Source organism: Carettochelys insculpta, chromosome 14, assembly GCF_033958435.1.
Source record: "Carettochelys insculpta isolate YL-2023 chromosome 14, ASM3395843v1, whole genome shotgun sequence".
Taxonomy (NCBI): Eukaryota; Metazoa; Chordata; order Testudines; family Carettochelyidae; genus Carettochelys; species Carettochelys insculpta.
Window position 1 is genome coordinate 34,604,139 of NC_134150.1, and position 22,780 is coordinate 34,626,918.

General features: G+C 38.9%; 1 protein-coding gene across 1 annotated transcript in view; it reads left to right on the plus strand.

Annotated features, from left to right (window-relative positions):
* CDYL2 (chromodomain Y like 2) overlaps positions 1–22,780 on the plus strand; it is a 94,204-nt gene that overhangs the window by 58,708 nt on the left and 12,716 nt on the right. Inside the window, exons 3-4 of the mRNA XM_075008812.1 lie at positions 8,721–8,938; positions 18,870–19,042. Coding sequence (XP_074864913.1) covers positions 8,721–8,938; positions 18,870–19,042 — 391 coding nt within the window. The remainder of the gene's footprint in view (positions 1–8,720; positions 8,939–18,869; positions 19,043–22,780) is intronic.

Sequence of the window (22,780 nt, forward strand, 5' to 3'; positions counted from 1 at the left end):
TGACCTGGTGTCCTTGATTTAAATTTTCTCTATCATCCCAATCTCCTGCTTCCTCCCCCTCCACCCCAGTCTACCCTACACGTGTTCTGTTTTATAGGAAACAGTAAAATGCAACCAAAATACTCACTTTTTCAGTCTTGTATCCAAGTTGATCCCAGGATACTAGAGACACAAGGTAGTTGAGGTAATGTCTTTTATTGTGACAACGTCTGTTGAGTGAGAGAAGCTTTCAAGCTTCTTCAGGTCTGATAAAAATACCTACTGTCACCGCTAAATATAAGGTGGAACAGATTGTTTAATATATTTTAAAGGACCATTTGAAGTGAAGTGGCCTGCTAACACCCCTCCAGTCATGTAGTCTGAGGAGAAGAAGGCAAGGAAAACAAGTGGCGGAGAGGAGAGATTATATGGGTAAGACTGTGTAATCATTATGCTCTCAAATGAAGTGACATTAGAGGAGGTTTTGGAATTAATTGATAAGCTGAATAGTAACAAGTCTCCAGGACCAGACGGCATTCACCCAAGGATTCTGAAAGAACTCAAATGTGAAATTGCGGAGTTATTAACAGTGGTTTGTAACCTATCCTTTAAATCCACTTTGGTACCAAATGACTGGAAGACGGCCAATATAACACCAATATTTAAAAAAGGCTCTAGAGGAGATCCTGGCAATTATAGACCGATAAGTTTAACATCAGTACCAGGCAAATTAGTAGAAACACTAGTAAAGAGTAAAATTGCAAGGCACATAGAAGAGCACGAATTGTTGGGCAAAAGTCAGCATGGTTTCTGCAGAGGGAAGTCGTGTCTAACTAATCTATTAGAATTCTTTGAAGGGGTTAATAAACATGCGGACAAGGGGCACCCAGTGGACATAATATACCTAGATTTCCAGAAAGCCTTTGACACGGTCCCACACCAAAGGCTTTTATGTAAATTAGGTGGTCATGGGATAGGAGGAAAGGTCCTTTCATGGATCGGGAATTGGTTAAAAGACAGAAAACAAAGGGTGGGAATAAATGGTAAATTTTCACAATGGAGGAGGGTAACTAGTGGTGTTCCCCAGGGGTCAGTCCTGGGACCGATCCTGTTCAACTTGTTCATCAATGATCTAGAAAATGAGGTAAGCAGTGAGGTGGCAAAGTTTGCAGATGACACCAAGTTGTTCAGGACAGTCAAAAGCAAAAGGGATTGTGAAGAACTACAAAAAGATCTCAGCAAACTGAGTGATTGGGCAGCAAAATGGCAAATGAAATTTAATGTGGGTAAGTGTAAGGTAATGCATGTTGGAAAAAATAACCCAAATTACACGTACTACATGATGGGGTCAAATTTAGCTACGACAGATCAGGAAAGGGATCTTGGAGTTATAGTGGATAGTTCTCTGAAGACATCCACGCAGTGTGCAGCGGCAGTTAGTAAGGCAAATAGGATGTTAGGAATTATTAAAAAAGGGATCGATAATAAGACAAAAGATATCATACTTCCCTATATAAAACTATGGTACGCCCACATCTTGAGTACTGCGTGCAGATGTGGTCTCCTCACCTCAAAAAAGATATACTGGCATTAGAAAAGGTTCAGAAAAGGGCGACTAAGATGATTAGGGGCTTGGAAAGGGTCCCATATGGGGAGAGGCTAGAGAGACTGGGACTTTTCAGTTTGGAAAAGAGGCGATTGAGGGGCGATATGATAGAGGTATATAAAATCATGAATGGTGTGGAGAAAGTGAATATAGAAAAATTATTTACCTTTTCCCATAATACAAGAACTAGGGGACACCAAATGAAATTGATGGGTAGTAGGTTCAAAACTAATAAAAGGAAATTTTTCTTCACACAGCGCACAGTCAACCTGTGGAACTCCTTGCCCGAGGAGGCTGTGAAGGCCAGGACTCTATTAGGGTTTAAAAAAGAGCTTGATAAATTTTTGCAGGTTAGGTCCATAAATGGCTATTAGCCAGGGATAAAGTATGGTGCCCTAGCCTTCATAACAAGGGCAGTGGATGGCAGGAGATAAATCACTTGATCATTGTCTTCTGTTCTCCTTCTCTGGGGCACCTGGCATTGGCCACCGTCGGCAGATGGGATGCTGGGCTCGATGGACCTTTGGTCTGACCCAGTATGGCCATTCTTATGTTCTTATGTTCAAATGAACTCATATAGAAAAAAAATTAAGAAAAAAATATCATCTGTGGATGAAACTGATTTCTCAGTCCCCATCCTCAAAGAAAACCTGCATAACAACACTTTCAGAACAATGAGGTCCCAAAGAATGGGAGCTTAAATCTATAACCTGGCTAGATGCTAAAAACCATTTAGGCCCCTTCTCTCAACAAAGCTCTCTAGTGTAGACAAAGCCTTACTGAATAGAGACATTGCTATGGCTTTCTTGACTTAAACCCTTGTACTCCAAGTGGAGCGTATGTTGTCCTCAGGTCTCCTCCACTTCACTCTCTTGGGGCAAAAGTTCTACCTGACTTCAAGAGGAGTACCCCAGTTGTTGTCCTTCAATCTCAGTAGATCTTCTCCACGTTGTCTGGTCTTCCTCTTTTGTGATTTCCATGTGGGTTCCAGTTGAGAGCTTGACAGACTATGCTGGATGATGGTTTTCCTCATTTGTGACAAAGGTTTGCCATTTGATGTGAAGAATGTACCACAGGCATCTATTTATGAATGTCTGTAGTTTGTGATTTGAAGACTTTTTAGTTTGCCAGGTCTTGTGTCCATACAAGAGCACATTATTTACATTTGTGTTGAAGATCCACAGTTTTGTCTTCACAGATACTATTTTTGAACTCCATATGGAATGAAGAGTGTTGAATGCAGCAGTTGCTTTCCCTGTCCTGGCTTTGATATCTTTGTCTGTTCCTCTGCCTCTGCCCATAATGCTCCCCAAGTAGGTGAGCTGCTCCACATTTTCCACGTCATTCTCTCCCAGTGTGATGGTGTTGTTGGACTGGGTGATTCTCATTGCCTTGGTCTTTCCCTTGTTAATATTCAGTCAAGTCACTGAGGAAGTTTTGTCTAATGTTTTAGCCTGTTCTTTAATGCTTTCATATTAGTGTGAAAAGAAGGCAACAACATCATCAGCAAAGTCAATGTTCTCTGTTTGAGAAGTGTCCACTGAATGTCCCGTTGATGACCATTTGTTGTCCTGCTCATAAGACACTGCTATTATAAACCATAAATCCAATCTGTAATCCAATAACAACCCCAACTCACACCATCCCTACTGTCTTGTCCCCCTTTCCTTCACCTACATATATCTTTTAAATCCAAACTGATTGTGCTGAATAAGCCTGTTCCACCTCACTCACCTGTGATCCTCTTTAGTACTTTTCTCAGACCCAAAGAAGAGCTTTATGTAAGGTCAAATGCTTGTCTCTCTTAAGAATAGAAGCTGTCCCAATTAGGGATATTACCTCACCCACCTTGTCTCACATTCTCAGGTCACTCTGGGTAGAAATGTGTGGATTTTAGTTACCCCACTGGTGAATTGATTCCATGGATCTAAACTATTACCAGAAACACACATGAGAGTTTAATGCAGCAGAACTGTCTCTGGGACCTTATTTTAATTTGCTTTTCTGGGATATCTTTGCAAGAAGTGAGTAACAAACTTGGTTAAAGTATGAGAGACTTACCACTATTTAGGTAACATGGTACCTAGAGAGGCAGTGTGCTGTAGTGCATGGTGCACTTAACTGGCTTCTGTTCCTGGCTGAACTACAGAACTGCTATATGACCTTAAGCATGTCAGTTCTGTTTCCTTTCCCACCCTTTGTATGTCTACTTGTTCTTAGACAGTACATCTATCAGGATGAGTTTTGTTCAGCACCCTGAAGTGGCCCTGAAGTCAGCTGAGATCTCTAGATACTTATATAATTTTTCCCCTTGATGACTTTTCTGACTCTTCCTCACGATCTTTACATGGATCTTTCTACATACCGTCATAAATTTTATTGCAGATTACTTATAACCCTGTGTTTAATTTATAGACCTAGCTAAATTAAGGAAATATTGCTCACTGTCCCATGTAAACAGCACCAAAAAGCTGAACTAAATATATCATCTCTGTGTTTAGGCTGGGAAACCAAGTTCAGAGGTACCTAAAGCTCTCTGTTCCTTTGTGACTTCTCTAATTTATTTCACATACATTATTCATTGTTTGGGGGATGGTTAACTTTACTCCATGCGACAGTCATTTTTCATCTTGACATATTAAGGTGTTAACTATTACCCAGCCATCTACTAAAACAGGTGATAACAGCTAGCCCCTATTTTGTCCTAGGATGAATGTTCAATAGAGGACATTTTATTATAGCTGCAGAGGTTCATATTCACTATCTTGGCTCATCCCATAGTAGATAACTAAATTATGTTTAGGTTTTCATGTTCCAAGCATGTGTCCATGTTCTGTGTTGGAATATTAATACTGAGAGTCAGGCAACGTCAGTCAGCATTTTGATATAGAATTGCACTATCATGGGACTATCAGAAATTCCTCCCTTTAATCCATGAATAATTATTAGTATTTACAATCAGCTTTAGGTCTCACACAGAAATGACCACATTGATTGAGTTGTATTGGCATCTTTCAATGAAATCTAAAACAATTATAGGTCAAGTGTGTGTCAGCTGACAGGATTTTAACCAACAGAAGGTCTATATGCAACCTGCAGTATCATTTGGGGAAGTATAAATTAGAAAATCTAGGTGCCATCATAGATTGCACATAGCATCTGTGTTGGTTAAAATCCTCTCAGTTGACACATACTTTGCTTCTAATGACTGCTGCAAGGTTAACAGCTTCTTTTGTCATCTTTAACTTCCCCACTTGGTACACTATTTGAACTAAGTGAGATGCAACAAATAATGATGATAAATGGATTGACTAGAGGCTTTTTGTTGTGGTGGATTTCCCTTAAGAATTAATCTCCTAGCCTTCCTGTACCATCTGCACTTTGAACAGCTGTTGCTTATTCCTCAGTAGTATGCAGATTACCTGTGCAGTTAGCCTGAGGTTGCTTACAACTCATGTCCATTCTGTTATCCAATTTCCTAAGTTCTTCAGACTTTATTGCAAAATCTCTCTCCTCAGTAGCCTTGCTGATGGACCAAACAATGTAGTGAGTACGAAGCCGAGTAAATAGTGCACAGAAGTGGTCTTGGAATCTTTGGTCCAAAAAAAGATGAATTATTCATAATCCCAGTTATTTATTTCACATGAACATTTATACAGGACATTTTATTTATAAGAATGTTTGTTAAAAGTTAAATTGATGAATGCCCTAGTACTTATTTGCTTAAACTTTGCTATCAGAATTTCCAGATCTGAAGAAGTGGGTCGGTCCCATGAAATTTCATCACCTAATAAATCCTTTTGTTAGTCTTTAATGTGCTGTAGAAGTTGTTCATATAGTTAAAGGCCAGAAAGAACAACTATGATTATCACATCTGTCTTCTTCCCTAACACAGGCCAAGGACTCAAGGAGACATCATGAAATCACTTTGCTTTCCAATCTGCTGCTTTTTTCAGGCATAAGGAGCTGGTGACAGAGGGGCTTTTAGCTGGCAGAGGCAGGTCTACACAGCCTGTTTAATGCCGGCAGCATCCTCTGCCAACAGGAAGATCTTGCGTGGCTAGGCTAATTAGCCCTGAGATTATGTTAATGAGTAGCCATTTGCAATTGCGAGACTGCTCATTAGCATGAAGCTGCTGGAAGAACAGGTCAGTGGAGACCTCGCATTAGTGAATAGAAAAGAGATAAAGGAAGTTGATGGCAAACAGTAACAGGCTGGAATGCCTTCACAATGTATTTGTTGGCCAATTCTGAATGTTGAACAGATCTGCAAGTTGCTCAGACTCCACTGCTGCAGGCATTTCTACACTGCTTATCATGAAGCACATTAATACTCCCACTGATGTCCATGGAACGCCTCCTGAGTTTAAAGTTGTATTTGAAAGATAGAGACCTCAGTTTGCACATAATTCATTAAACAACAACAACAAAAACAAATAAATAAAAAAATGGGGATAAACTACCAGACAAGTCATTGCACTGTAGTAATGAGTGACTATAAAAAAGGAAGAAGCCAAAAATGTACAAGTTTTAATTTGTAAAATTTCAAACATTAAATGGCATCTGTTGTTGGTTTGGGGGTTTTCACATTTGAAAATAATTCATATAAAACCCCCTAAAGTCTTCAAATGTTCTTTGTAAACTAATGAGAGAATTTAAATTTGTTAACATTTGAATTAATAAATTGTTATTTAATTGAAAGCATCTGCTAGAGCTCTACAAAAGCGTATTGGCAGTTTAACTGTTCTATGTTTTTTACTGAATCCCTAAAAACTTAGAATTAACAAATATTATATAAAAAGTCAGCCCAAAAATCAGCTGAATACTATTAGACACAATATATTTTAGTACTAAAATATACTGACTGCAGGGTATAAACATATTTTACGTAATGTGAACATTTGCAGAGTCATACATTTATTGATGACTAGTTCTGTAGTTGAATTAGTTACTCAAACATCAAGCAAATGAAAATATTAAGACTGAAGAAGGAAGATGGCTGGTTCCTATTAGGGAGTGATTCACTAAATTCATCATTACACTCCTCTGTAGCAATGCATGTTTAATTGAGCAAAGATTATCTAGGCTACAAAATTTTAATGTGTCCCAATTTCTAATTTCCATCCCTCCTCTGCCTTAAAAAAATAATTTTGTTAATATCTGAATCAGGAGGTTGGCTTGTTCCACTCCAGAGATAAGAACAAATGATGAAATAGAGATTCAGGTTTGAATGAAGACTGTGCTCCTCTTTTTCCCTCCTGCATCTTTGGAGTATTTTGGGCTCCTCTCTTTTATTTTGCTTTTTAATAGCCAATATTTCAAGAGAATTCAGCAACTTTAACTTCAGCTTTTGCACAGTCTATAAAAAGATAAGAATGGTCTGACAGATGTGACCAGTGCCAGGAGCTTCAGAGGGACTATACAGAATATGGCAATTTATCAAGTCATCTACCCATTGTCATCCAGTCCCATCTTATAGCAGTCGGAGGTTTAGGGACACCCAGAGCATGTGGTTGCGTCTCTGATCATCTTGACTAATAACCATAACCAGTAGCAATAGGATAGATCTCTCCTCCACGAACTTACTAATTATTTTATTTACCCATTATTTTTAATGGCAATGACATTTAAAATACTTATAATAGCAAAAGGAGGAGGGACTTACAGGAAGCATGTTTTTTAGATATTTTTATAACTCCATAACAACCTCGGGCCTATTTGTGCATTGTTATTAATGATAACATTTCCTGAATATCCCATAGGAATTATAAATATAAATAAAGCAGGAATTACAATTTACTGCAATGAAAACTCAGGATAAACTCAATGTTTTCCCAGTAAGATGCTATTTTGTTGTAGTAGGTTTTGTTTCTAAAGAGGAAGCATGTATTTCTTGTCACTTGTTTAGTGTTTTCCTATCAGTATGTGTTCTGCAAAACGACACTCATATTAACACCTTTTATGCATAATCTAATATTAAACATAGAGGGGATTTTTAAAAGTCAGTATATACCCACTGTTACTACACAGTAGTCTGTGAGATGCCACTGTTATGTCCTAGTCCTAATTTGGGAGGAGGAAACTTTATTAATGTAAAGTTACAGCAAGATGTTGACATACTTCTTCATATTTACTTATTAAGGATCAGCTTAATATTCAAAGAACCTGGCTAACGAGTCTGGCTTGCTGGCTGGAAAGCCCTCATCCTCTGAGTATGCTAAAAAGAGTAACCAAATTTGTGAATGGCGGTCCTCTTTTTGGCACTTCCCTTATGTATGTATTTCATGTGAAAGCTTTTCTATTATAAGGACAGTCCATATTACTATACCATAATCCCATGAGAGAAGTCCCATTTTCTCCAGTAACATGCAATACATGGTCCTGTTGCTGGCCATAAAAAATAAGTTGCCATTCTTTTTAAAATGTAGCTCCTTTACTGGAGCAATAAGTAAGCAGATCAGAGGATCTTGAGGAAACCAGCATTTTGTCATGAGATGACTAATAGTTACCTCCCAAAACTGTCCAATTCTTGGATACAAACACCAGATGGGCAAGTGTGTTTCTCTTTCCTTGCAGCTTTTCCAAAGGAGCACCTTGTATCAAATTATACCCTATTTTGAGCATAATCTTAGATACCACAGTGGGATAATAATAGACAAAATACTGTCTTTAATAGTGAACTCTGGAGCTGTAGGGAAAAGGAGTGGAGTGGTAATACAGTCAACTTTGCTATAACAGTTTGATATGAATTGCTCTACCTCACAGAGACATTGCAGAGACTTATAATCAAGAAGCCTGTCCCTACGTTAAAGTTACTCTCATTTGCACTACAGGCACACCTGTTGAGACAACCAGTCCCAAAATGCAAAGACTGACCTAGCTCTGAGTGATTTCCAGTTCAGATCATGATAGAATGTTTCATGCTGGAATACACAGTCTGCACTGCTGTAAAAATGAGCCATCAAGCACACCCTGGAGCTCATGGGCTGCATTTATTGCTGGACATGTTTCTCACCACTTTTGGAATAGGCTGCTCTAGACAAAATGAAATTGAAGTTAATAAGACAGTACACTGTTTCATTTGGCGGTACAGACATGATCACATGTGTCCGTTTTGGTTGTTTGCATTTGAAAGGTTCCTCTCTGGCCAACGGAGGCCTGAACCTGCACAGCACTGTGAAAAGGAAACTGGATGGTGAGAAAGATTATGTCTTTGATAAGAGACTCAGGTACAGCGTGCGTCAAAATGAAAGTAACTGTCGGTTCAGGGACATTGTTGTCCGGAAGGAAGATGGTTTCACGCACATTCTGCTTTCCAGCCAGACATCAGATAACAATGCACTGACCCCAGAGGTAAGTATGCAGACATAAAAGCAAAAAAAAAGCCATATTAATTGACAGGAATGTGGTTAACCCAAAAAGTAAGAAAACTCTTAATCTGTATTTTGGGGGCTAGAGATCCCTATTGTGTAACTCTTTAAAATTTATGGATCTCAAATATTCTACTTTACCATGCTTGGAATTTTATCCAGATGGGTCTAACTATTATATGCAATGGAAATCATTTTTTTCAAGTAATCTCCTCTCCCAAATAAAAAATGAAGAAAGGAAGGACTTGATCATTAATTCCTTTATGCAGTTTTAAGAAATAGTTGTTTAAATGTTAAAGGTATCACCCTTAGTAGAATTCTAGCCTCTCACACAATACATTTGATAGTACTGCAAGAGTTTATACACTTACGCATCTCAAATCACGTTTCAGGATAAGAATTTAAAATATTAGAAATCATCTTACTCCTTTACAGATTGCATTTAATTGTCCATTAGATATCTTTACATATTCTGTTCTTCACAAACTGATGCCCCAGCCCTGCACTCAAGTGCACAGAGACTTAGGGTGTCACTGTATTAGTGGCACTGTTGATTTCCACTGAGTCAGTCATTCTATTGCTAGAATGTAGGGTTATTTTGTATAGTTTACCAAGACTTCTGTTATTTAATTAAGAAATGTCATTTTGAAATTTGTTCCCAATAATTAGACACAGTTAAAACTATTGCCGCATGTAATATGCCTTACGTTTTACCTTTTTCCCCAAATAGTTCACATACAGCATGGAATGTTTTCCTCAGTGTTTCATGTTGGGTACAAATTAACACTGTACCATAAAAACCTAGACACCTATTACCCACAGTTTTTGCCATATTTATAAGGAACACCATGACAAAGGTAAATCCTAAAGATGACCAAATATCCATTTTAATAATACCCACTATACCTATAAAATTATATTAAATTCATCATTCTAATAAAATCCATCACAGCATTGTGAGGCAAACACTTTGACTGCAGCTACACTGCATTTGGCTTTTTGGAAGTGGAATGCAAATGAGTGAGATAGAAAATGCAGATAAGCTGCAGATTTACATATCTTGTACCTCATTTGCATATTCTTGTGTGATCTTGCCTCCAGAAGAGGCTTTTCCAGAAGCAAAAACAGCTGTGTAGATGGAGTTTCCTGCAAAAACAAACCCTGTTTTCGAAGGAACCCCATCTACCCGGCTGTTTTTGCTTCCAGAAAAGACTCTTCTGGAAGCGAGATTGCATAAGAATATGCAAATGAGGCACGCAATATGTAAATTCTTACCTCATCTGCATTTTTATCTCATTCATTTGCATTCTGCTTCCAAAAGCAGAATGCAGTGTAGCTGTAGCCAACATGTATAAATATGAGCCTGCTGAACTATAACTAAATGACTGCGGATTGAGGCAAACCAAAGATTTGCCACATTAACTTTTGTGCTGGCCCTGAGAGCTCATCCTCAGAAAGAGTTCAAGGTCATGGCACAGTATGGCTGGAGCCCAAAATCCTCCAGATAAGCCAAACTGACTTACTCTTTTGCATTTTCCAGTAATCTAACAGCCCACCTCTCTGCTTGAGCCATGCAAACAAATACATCGTACTTCTCTCAGATCTGCAGCACTGACAATATTCAGAGAATCATAGGGCTGGAAGGGACCTCAGGAGGTCATTGAGTCCAGGCCCCTCCATAACGCAGGATCAACCCTAACAATGATCCCAGGCCAGGACTTTAAGCCAAGACTTAAAAACCTCTAGGCTGTGTCTACACTAGCCCAAAACTTTGAAATGGCCATGCAAATGGCCATTTCGAAGTTTACTAATGAAGTGCTGAAATACATATTCAGTGCCTCATTAGCATGCGGGCGGCCACAGCACTTCGAAATTGACGCGACTCGCCACTGCGTGGCTCGTCCAGATGGGGCTCCTTTTCGAAAGGACCCCGGCTACTTCGAAGTCCCCTTATTCCTATGAGCAGATAGGAATGAGGAGACTTCGAAGTAGCCGGGGTCCTTTCGAAAAGCAGCCCCGTCTGGACGAGATGCGCAGTGGCGAGCCGCGCCAATTTCGAAGTGCCGCGGCCGCCCGCAGGCCAATGAGGCGCTGAATATGTATTTCAGCACTTCATTAGTAAACTTCGAAATGGCCATTTGCATGGCCATTTCAAAATTTTGGGCTAGTGTAGACACAGCCCTAGAGATGGAGATTCCATCACCAGTCTAGGTAATGCATTCCAGTGCTTCATCACTCTCCTGGTGAAATAATTTTTCTTAATATCCAGCCTAGACCTCTCCCACTGCAACTTGAGACTATTGCTCCTTGTTCTGCCCTCTGTCGCTACTGAAACAGCCCCTCTCCACTGTCTTTAGAGCCCACCTTCAGGAAGTTGAAGGCTGCTATCAAATCGCCCCTCACTCTTCTCTTCTGCAAACTCAATAAACCTAAATCCCTCAGCCGCTCCTTATAGATAATGTTGCTCCAGTGCTGGGCTGAGATCAGTACTGAAGCGGGTTGCATAAACAAGGAAATAAATAGCCTTTTCCTTTCTAAAGCTATATTAATACCTGAGGCCTAGATGGTCAGAGCTTAGAAACAGGGTGTGGAGTTTTTTCATACCAGTTTGCCTGTTTGAAATCCACCATTTCAGCAAAAAGACCAAAGGCCATGCAGAATGGAGTAGGATGGGGTTCTTCCTAGGCAGGGTTAAGACAAATCGGCATGGTAATGTGGAGAAGTTTGCAATATTCTGTGGGTGAACACCAAGCTTCAGGCCTCAGGGTTGTCAAATTGACACCTTCTACTAGTACTAACCACACACCCACAGAGGGCCTGGTTTTGTTAAAAGTTATGTTCATTTCAGACTCTATTTGGAACATAGGAAAAAAGGTTTGCTCAAATCTGCTCAGAGCAGGTCTAGTTGACATGGACGTTAAGTAATCTGGCAACAATGGATCTCCCAAAGTTGCTACCACCAGTGAAGCAGAAAAGGCACAAGACCTGTGCAGCAGAGAGTCATAATAAAATATGCATTACACAAAGGCCACTCTGCCCTTAGCTTCTGTTTTCCATTGTGATTCCTCTTGACCCACCCACAGGTGGACATCTTTGGGCTTTAGCTGTTTTGTTAAACTAATGACGGACACTGTTTATCCTCACTTAATTAAAGATGTCTAAAACCCCAAAGGTTACATTTATAGAGTTCTCTGAATGTGTCAGAGCAGAGCCAAGCAAATATTTGCCCGACAAAATATATTAACCTCAACTATGGCATGCCATTCAAGTTATTGTCACTGGGGTCATTGATATCAAGAGTAAAGAGACGTAAGCTAAGACTAAAAGGAAATCATAATTCATTGCTAGGAACTTCATCACAATTATTGTTCGAGGAGGTGATTTGAACATAAAAAGTGCCAATGTTCCTGTCTTTTAGTATTGATTGAATTGCATTGATTGAAACTGGCTCAGTGCCACTGTGCTTTTTGAAAAAGATTCAGATTACTAATGAGGTCATTTTCTTTTATATATAAAAAGATACAATTTCTTTCAAAATTAACAGCAAGAAATGTTAATTTTTTTCTTTTGCTTTGGTACTTTATTTTTTTTTAAAGAGAGTCCTGCAAATTTTCAACATAAATTCCATCACTGGGTTAAAAAGCAAAGTAGATAAGAACATATATTCTAGGCTGCTAGTGTCTTTGGTAGACTGACAAAACTCTTCCATATGCTTTCTGAATCAAAAACTGAAAGTGGAGGTACGCATCTGAAGTGTCAACATTCATTCATCTAGTCATGAAAAAATGCAATGCTTATAGTTTTATGGATATGACAGATCACTGGTTTTACTGCATGCTTCTTCTCATGAAATATGTAAGGTACAAGTTGACAACTATCTGTATTATTATTCCTTTAGCAGGCAGATTGCTTCTTAGGGCAGAACTTGATTGAAGCCTGCCATATCATTCCAGTGGGATTTTTATCCCCATACAATTTATCAGATAGCTGTGGACTAGAAAGGACTCAGTGTGCTTACGGAGTGCTGAAGTATCAATAAACAGTAGAAATAAATATATAACTCATGAGGTCACCAGAAGTAATTACTGCAGAATAGCTACAAAAATGATAGCAGGGACTTAAAATGTTTTGCTGATTGTAACATTTTTAGAGAACGTTTGTTTTAAAAAAAATCAGCAGATGGACTCTTACAGTTTTAAATACATAAATGAAGTTTAATTTTTTAAACCTGGCATTTCTACTGATTTACAGAAGTCACCTGTTAGTGAGCTCAGGGACAAATTCCCAGTTCAGTGAGTCTTCTTGAACATAAACAAAATTTAAAGAAAAGTCTTTAAAAGCTCTCATTTGTAAGAAAGCATGAGGAAGGGAAAACACCCCAACAAAGCTCTTAAATAGCAGTCTAATATGTTGGGCAGTTTAAGTACATTTTGTATAGGTTTATAAAAAGGAAATCTTGCCAGACAAACCTGAATGCTAACTTCGTAGATCTACTAAAAACAATCTAGAAAAAGCAGTAATTTTAATATATGTCGATTTCAGCAAAGCAGTAGATACTAGATTGAGCCCCTGCTGGGCTACCTTGTTGATTTAGCTGATTTACACCAGCTGAGGATCTGGTCTTGTGAATTTTTAAATCATTAATTCAAATAGGATGTATTAACAAATTTAGAGAGGGGAACAATAAAAATTGTCAGGGGACTGGAAGGACTAAGTTTTCTGGAGAGGTTTTTTTTCTAATTTTGAATGTTTATATTAATATAAATAATGACACAATTGTATGGATGAAAATAAGTTCTCATTTAAATTTTTAAAATGTTTTTTCCCTAAATGTCATACATGTCACCTCCTCTGATTCAGGCTGATCCCAGGGATCAGTTCCCAGAAACTGACCTTTAAAGTCCTTTGGCTCCCTCTGCAAACAATCTTCAGCACTGAAAAACAAAGGAGAAAGTTGGGATGGAGGAGAGAGAGTTATATACATTTAATAAACCCTTTTTTACCAAATTGCTGGTTCTCTGTGGTGTTAAAAAGGGAGGTGTTGCATTATACATCAAAAAATATTTGTTCTGAGGACCAACAGGAGATAGAAAGCAAGCCAGTTAAGAGTCTCTGTGTATAAAGACTAACAAGGGATAAAAAATAGGGTGACATGCTAGTAGAGGGTCTTCTGTAGACCATGGAATAAGGAAGTGGATAAGGGTTTTCTAGAACAAAAAAACAGAAATAGCCAAAACACAAGACCTGGTTGTAATGTAAGTATGCTGACAGCTGTTGGACAAATAATTTGGCAAAATACAAAATTTCCATTAAGTTGTTGGCATGTATAAGGGACAAATTTTTGTCCCCAAAAATGGAGGAAGCTATCCGGGAGGACAACCGTCTTAGACCTGATTTTGACCAACAAGATGGAATTGGAAGTGAATCTGAACATGGAAGGTGTTTGGGGTGAAAACAAACATGAAATGAATGAGGATAATGGACTTCATTAACCTTGAGGAACTTGTAGGTTAGGTCCCATGGGAAGAAAATCTAAGGAAAAAGGAGTTCCGGAGAACTATCAGTTTCTCAAGGAAACAGTATTAAAGTCACAACTGCAAATTATCCTGAGGCGAACGACAAATAAAGAAGCACAGTAAGAAGGCAATGTGGCTCCATCAGGAGCTCTTTAGTGACCTGAAAAATTAAAAAAGAAATCTTACAAAAATGTGGAAACAAAGACAAAATGCTTAGAAAGAGTATAAAAATAGCATGATCAGGTAGGGAATAAAATAAGAGACTAAGACACAAATTAAGTTACACCTAGCAAGAGATATAAAAGGCAATAAGAAGAGGTTCTTGAAACACATTAGGAGCAAAAGAGACAAAAAAGCAGAGTTTGATGCCTGTTTTATGTCAGACTTCATCAGAAAGGTTCAATGGTCAACAGATACTCAACACAGTATTAACAATGAAGAGAAGAGAAAAGAAAAGAAAGCGAGCCAAAATATGGAAAGATTAGGTTAAAGATATTTAAGTAAATTAGACGCATTCAGTTTGGCAGAGTCTGATGAAATTCATTATAGAGTACTTAAGGAACCATCCAAAGCAATCTCAGAACCATTAACAATTATTTTTTAGAATTCCTGGAGAGTGGGTGAGGTTCCAGAAGGCTGGAGAATGGCAAATATACTATCTTTAAAAGGGTAGAAAAGTTACCAGGGAATTATAGACCAGTCTGCCTAATTTCAACACCTGGAAAGATAGTGGAACAAATTATTGATCAATTGGCAAGCACCTTTAAGGTTACAGGGTTAAAAAAGAACAGCCAGCATGAATTCATCTGGAACAAAACATGCCAAACCAAGGGAAAGCAGCAGATATGTTATGCCTTGATTTTAGTAAGGTTTTTCATACCGTTCCAGGTGACATTCTCTTAATGAAACTAGGGAAATGAGGTCTAAATGAAATTACTGCGAGACAGCTGCACAAATGGCTAGAAGACCTTACTGAGAAAGTAGTTATAGTTTGCTGTCAGACTTTCAGGGACATCTGGGGGGTCATCCAGAGGACAGTCCTGGGTCTGGTACCATTCAATACTTTTGTTAATTTCTTGAATCATGAAATGGAGAATATGCTAATAAAATTTCCAGATGACACCAAGCATTGCAGGGAATTTGAAGAACAAGATTAGAGTTGAAAATAATCTTGACAAACTTGAGAATTGGTCTGAATTCAACAAATATGAGAGCAAAGTATTTGACTTAGGAGGGAAAAATTGCAAAACTATAAAATGGGGGCAAACTGACTAGATAGTAGTACTGCTGAAAAGGATCTGGGGTTATAGGGGCTCACATGTTGAGTCAACAATGAGATGCAGCTGCAACAAAGGCTAATATTCTTCGGTGCAGAAACAGGAGAGCTGTATGTAAGACCTGAGATGTAACTGTCCTGCTCTGCTCAGCACTTGATGCCTCAGCTGGAGGATTATAATAAATTCTGGGCACTATGCTTTCAGAAAAATGTGGACAAATTGGAGACAGCCCAGAGAAGAACAACAAAAAAATGATTAAAGGTCTAGAATACCTGACCTTACAAAGATTAAAAAACTGAGTGTATTTAGACTTGAGAAAAGATGACTGGAGGGAGACCTGATAACAGTCTTCAAATATTAAGGGTTACTATGAAGGGGACTGTGATCAGTTCACTGAAGATCAGACAAGAAGTAACAGGCCTACTCTGTTGCAATGGTGATTTAGGTCAGATATTAGGGAAAAAATTCTAACTACACCAAATTCTTTCATAGCCAGGAGCCCCAGTACTGGGAGCTTGCCAAATAGTCCAACATGCCAGCTATTCCAGTATGCTCTGGGTGCGGTGTCATGCTGTGTGGGGATCCACTCTGTGAAGTTTGCACATGTCTGTGGCACAAGCGGCTCTGGGTGGGGCACCAGGTCTTGCGGGGAACCTCTCTAGGTAGCGGGCACTGGGCAGGAGAGTGGAGGAGCCGCTGGCCACTCACACATGGGATATAAAGCTGGTTAATTGAGAGGTCTGGTTATTTGAATCCGGGTTAAAACAGACTTTACTGTATGAAGGGAGTTAATTTTAAGGGAGGCTGTGGAATCCCTATCACTGGAGGTTTTTAAAAACAGTTTGGGCAAAAATCTGTTAGGGACAATCTAATCATACCTGGCCCTGCCATAAGGCAGGCCGGGACTTGATTCCTCCAAGCCCCTTCAAGCCCTGCATGTCTGTGATTCTGTCCATTTAAACCTAAATCTAGAAATATTTCCTGTGGGGGAAAACACAGAGATACAGATATACATGTCTGGGCTAAGAACAAAGCAAGTATATGAAGGGCAACATCAAGGAAGAGAGAAGCTGTAGGTATGTAAACAAACACATGGGGATGGAAACACTACAGTTGATTATCAGGAGGAATGAACTGACAGGAGAGTCATACTTTCTCACCCCATTTGACGCAGAACTCCCCATTATCGTCATCAGGAAGTTGCACTTCTGATTTGGCCACACAATATTACTACCTAAAGATACTGAGTATGCTACATATTCTCCCAAGGAAATAGTGGAAGTCATCAACATTGGGGAAACATAAAACATTAAAAAATAGACTGAAGAGAACAATCCTATAAGAGCAAGGTGTTGGATCAGTCAGTCTAATAGAGCTCTACCGTATGTAGTTCTGTATCTTCTTAAATAAATGTTTAGCTTTGAGCAGGTTTAAAACCGCATGCACAAACACTGAGTAGATTGTTCTCTCTTCACAGCTACAGCAAAATTTGCATATATTGTTTCCCCAGCTGCATTTTTGCATGTGTGGATTAGTACTCTCAAAAGGACTAAGGCTGTGCCTCCGTGATTTAAGCATAAATTGCCCTCATGTAATTGATGCTGCCATTTTGATACATGAATTCTAACTACTGAGCTGAGAATTTCTTCCTTTTATTCCTGATTTGCACCCACAGTCAAGACTGCAAGCATGTAGACATGCACCTTCAAAAGGAAGGCTTCACCTTCTGAAAATTTGCTCTGCCATTTCTCACATACAAATTTTATAAACACTAGAATTCAGAACTTAGTGTTTTCACATGCAAATTAGATAGATATCATGCTGCATGATTTGCACAAGCAAATGCAAGTTTGTTTCCATATATTATAGAATTGGGATGTGCAAAGCCTGCCCAGAAAAAGTTGCAGGCACAAAATTGTACCCGCACATTTGGTGACATTTTAAAAAATAGGTTTGGATTAATACATGTCTCTATAGCACTTCAGCGATGTAGAACACTTTGCAAGCATTAATTATGAGAAGAAGTAGTTGCCACTTGAACATCTTATTTCTCTGCATCTGTAATTTATCAGGTCACATTTTGCTGTCTGAAAATTTACCTGTACATCCACATTTTTCAGTGTGGAATGAGAGCAGAATTCGGCCCATCATGCTTAGGGTCCTGAATCAGTAAAGCATTTAAATATGTACAAAAATTTCAGCATATGAGTAGATGAACTGAATGAAATCATAGTCCCACCGGAGTCAATAACAAAACTTCCATTGGCGTCAATAGGCAGGATTTCCCACGCGCAAATCAGTAAGAGTAGCTGGTCAACATGGCTACTCCCATGCTTAAAATTGTATGTATGCATACACACCCTGCCCAATCAGGGTCGTCATGCAAACCACCTGCAGATATTTATGAAATATTATTTCCCTTTTAAAAATGGTTAGGAAAGATGATCTTGAAAAAATTACAACCTCTTATTTCAGTAGGAATATGTCAATGTCTTAAACATTTTGACTAGTATTTACAAATAATTTGATATAATAGTAAATCAAGCAGTAAGTTACTCATCTTTCTAGTGGTTTTTATTATGATAGCATTTGTAGACTAAAAATGTCGCTGACCGTAGTGCTATGAACAATAAATTCGCCATAACTGTATGCATTTACAACTGTATTATTCCAGCCGACTGACTCAGACTGAATTAGCTGAACAGGTGGAAGAACTGAAGGACAATGCTTATATATTTCAGTCAAATACTTAAAGCTTACCATGTTATTGCTGTGATAGCCACTTTAATAGTACAATGATGTACATCAGTTAATTTTTTTAAAAGTCATAAGAGCAAAACAAGAGCTATTTGAAATCTACTACATATTAAAAGAATAACACAATTTGGGGAACCAGCATTTCCTCTATAAGATAATCAAAAAACACTTTCTTGTAAAAAATTAATCTACAGCACTTCAAAGAATATGTCAGGGCTCTGTAAACACTAACTGTTGTAATATAGAGTACTTATATTACAATGGCCAAAATATGTATCTCTAACAACAAATAGAGTTTTGTAAAGCAAGAGAAATTATCTTGCAAGGCATGCATGTCGAATTGTTTACTTTTCTTTATCCACAGATCATGAAGGAAGTTCGGAGAGCATTGTGCAATGCATCAGCTGATGACAGTAAACTCTTACTTCTCAGCGCAGTGGGAAGTGTATTCTGTAGTGGCCTAGATTACTCATATTTAATTGGCAGGTTATCCAATGACAGAAGAAAAGAAAGCACTAGGATTGCAGAAGCTATAAGGTGACCCAAGCTTACATATGATCTCTAAATTATGAAATGCAGCGCGTGATTTTAAAAGTTATTTGTCAGGTTGTAGAGTGTTGTGTATATATGTGTTGATTGTATCCTAAGTACAGTCCTGCAAATTCACTCACCAAGAAAAAGGAATGAGTTTGCTGTAGCATGTCCTTATAAGAGACAAAACTGCTTTATTTCCAGTACAATGTGTTCAGGTTTATTTAGTTCCACTACCTCAGTGCATCTAGTATTTCAAAAATTCTTCCTCCAGACTCAAATTCAAATTGAGATGTTTTTTAAATTAGCTGTGGCTTCATGTTTTAACATTGTTCCTCAAAGACACATTTTATTTGTTTCAGTTTTTGTCATTTTAATGAGTTTCAGTACAAATGGGAATATATGACTTAGTCATGTCATATTAATATAGCAGGCTTCTAATGCAATTCAGGGCTTTATTTGGAAGGTTTCTGATATTTTTCTTACATTTATATCATAATTTATATGTAAATGTAGTTCTGTTTTCCTAACTGAAATATGGTTTTGCTGAACATATCAGATAATTTTAATAGAAATCTAGGGTTTATGAAGTGCTGTCTATAAATCAGTCTCCATTATAAGCCATTAAATATTCCTAATATCCACAATGATATAAATATACAGCCAGATCTTCAACTGGTGTATATCAAGGTTATTGCATTAGAGTCAATAGAACTACATCTTATCACACCAGCTGAAAGCTTGGCTTAGACTTTTTATTTCCTACAAAATATGGATTCCCCTTTTGAGAGCTTTTAAATTTTATACAGTACATTCTTTGACACTACTATGCAGAAATACTACTAACGGGGGTGGGTTGCTATAGAGCTTGACTTCTATTACACTAGGAAATCGTGTTTAGGTTCAGTAGTTTCATGATAAAAAGTAAGAGAATTATCCAGGCCTTTTTTCTGGTGGAGCACACTGGAACAAACTTCTGGCACCTTTTTTCCATTAGAACACCAGAAAAATTTTCACCACCAGTACCACAGCAGCACAGGGACCAGGACAGGAGCCCCAGCAGGTCCTATAGTAGTGCAGGGATTGGGGCATTAAAACTGAATACCGTAACCCATATGAAGAATCATCAGACTTGAGTGCTGGCACCTATTTTATTTAACAAAAAAAAGGCACTGGAATTATCTAACAGATGCCAAGCCATTTTAATGATCTCAGTTTTTTGGTTACTGCTAGCAATATTATCAATTTCAGGGCAACTGCACCTGTATTCCTTATGCTCCCAACAGTGACCTCTCTTGGACAGAGACCCATATCTCACTGCATCCAAACTGGGGAGCTCTTTAAGGCTACACAGTTCCCCATGTACACATCTCCCCAGCAAACCAGACTGCCAAAAAAGCCAGCAATGATTCTTTGCTTTCTCCCCACGGACTCCCAGTTGTGTATGGTCCTCAGTTGTAAGTTATCACACAGTTCATTCTAAGCAAACACATGTATTTATCACATAAGAGCATTGCAGGAAAAACAGTAAAAACTATGAAGGACTTACATGAATGCTAAAAAACTTAACAGAGCTCACCTTAACTCCAACTTTGACTGCTCATCAGTCCTTCAAACCTCACAACTGGGTTTTTGCTGTGGTAATAAGTTCATATCTGTCTCAGATTCAGATGCAGAATCCCAACTGCAGTGTGGTTATTTCTTTATACAGGTTGGACCAGTGATCTGCAGTCTTGGGGAACAAATAATCAGTAAATTACCCATTCCTCCAGGTGCAGCTTCAAAAGGCAGGGCTTTTTGTGTCACTGGGAGTGGAAAGTTTGCATTAACCTCTAAGCAGATTTTCTGGGGAATATGTCACACTTAGGTGCGTGTACACTTGCATTCCTCTTTCAAAAGAGGTATGCAAATGAGGTAAATCTAAAATGCAAATGAGGCATAAATTTGCCTATTTTGCACCTCGTTTGCATATTCTAATTGCAGGAGAGCTTCTTTTGAAAGAAGAAAGCCAGTGTAAACGCTGCTCTTTCAAAAGTAAACCCCAACTTCGAAAGAATCCTTCTTCCCATTAAATAAAGGGAAGAAGGATTCTTTCGAAGATGGGTTTACTTTTGAAACAGCAGCATCTACACTGGCTTTCTTCTTTCGAAAGAAGCTTGTCTGAAATTAGAATATGCAAATGAGGTGTCAAATATGCAAAGTTATACCTCATTTGTATTTTCAATTTACCTCATATGCCTACCTCTTTCGAAAGAGGAATGCAAGTGTAGATGCACCCTTAAGCTGCGTCTACACGTGCACGCTACTTCGAAGTAGCGGCAGTAACTTCGAAATAGCGCCCGTCGCGGCTACACGTGTTGGGCGCTATTTCGAAGTTGAAATCGACGTTAGGCGGCGAGACGTCGAAGTCGCTAACCCCATGAGGGGATGGGAATAGCGCCCTACTTCGACGTTCAACATCAAAGTAGGGACGTGTAGACGATCCGCGTCCCGCAACATCGAAATAGCGGGGTCCTCCATGGCGGCCATCAGCTGGGGGGTTGAGAGATACTCTCTCTCCAGGCCTTGCGGGGCTCTGTGGTCACCGTGTGCAGCAGCCCTTAGCCCAGGGCTTCTGGCTGCTGCTGCTGCAGCTGGGGGTCCGTGCTGCATATACAGGGTCTGCAACTAGTTGTTGGCTCTGTGTATCTTGCACTGTTTAATGAAAGTGTGTCTGGGAGGGGCCCTTTAAGGGAGCGACTTGCTGTTGAGTCCGCCCCGTGACCCTGTCTGCAGCTGTGCCTGGCTCCCTTATTTCGATGTGTGCTACTTTGGCGTGTAGACGTTCCCTCGCAGCGCCTATTTCGATGTTGGGCTGAGCAACGTCGAAGTTGAACATCGACGTTGCCGGCCCTGGAGGACGTGTAGACGTTATTCATCGAAATAGGCTATTTCGATGTCGCTACTTCGAAATTAGCTATTTCGATGTAGCGTGCACGTGTAGACGTAGCCTCGATGTCCCAAAGACCATTATGTCTTGCATATTTTCAAAGTGGTCCTTTGAACTCCCAGGTCTCACATCTGTCTGCCTCATGGAGAACATACAATCCCAGCTCAATATATTTTATATATTCAAATATTTACTACATAAAAATATTTACTATATTTTATAAGATTTGTATTGAATACAATGAACTGCTATATCCTTCAGAGGGCCTGACAACAAGCAGTTGAGTCAATGGGATTCTTATTTCAGATGAAGGCAGACTGAGTCCTTACACAGTCCATTTTCTTTCCTGTCTTATGCTAAAATCAGTAGTAGTCTCAGAATAATATTATTTATCTCAATAAGTATATCCAATTCTGGCCCAGAGGGATTAGATTTTATGAGCATGGAAACAGAATAGTTTTAAACTTTTAACTGTCAAAGTTTTTCTGTTGGTCAATTATTCCCTGAAAAGGGAGGCACAATTAATTGATTGACACAATAACATCATAGTAAGAGAGAAAATGTTGCTTTGTCAGTGGGTAGGGTGTGCCAATGTATAGAAACCCACATGTGTCCATTCTCTGAGAGTGGAATGTGTTCATATCAATATTATGAGATGCAGAGAAGAATTCTCACAGATGATTCCTTCTGCTGTGCTATAGTTTTCATACGTCCGTCACAGCCCAAAACAATGGGATTACAGTTTATTTGTTTCACAGGCTCTTTGACAGACTACAAGCACTGATCTTGCATTGAGAGTGCTTGTGTCCATTACA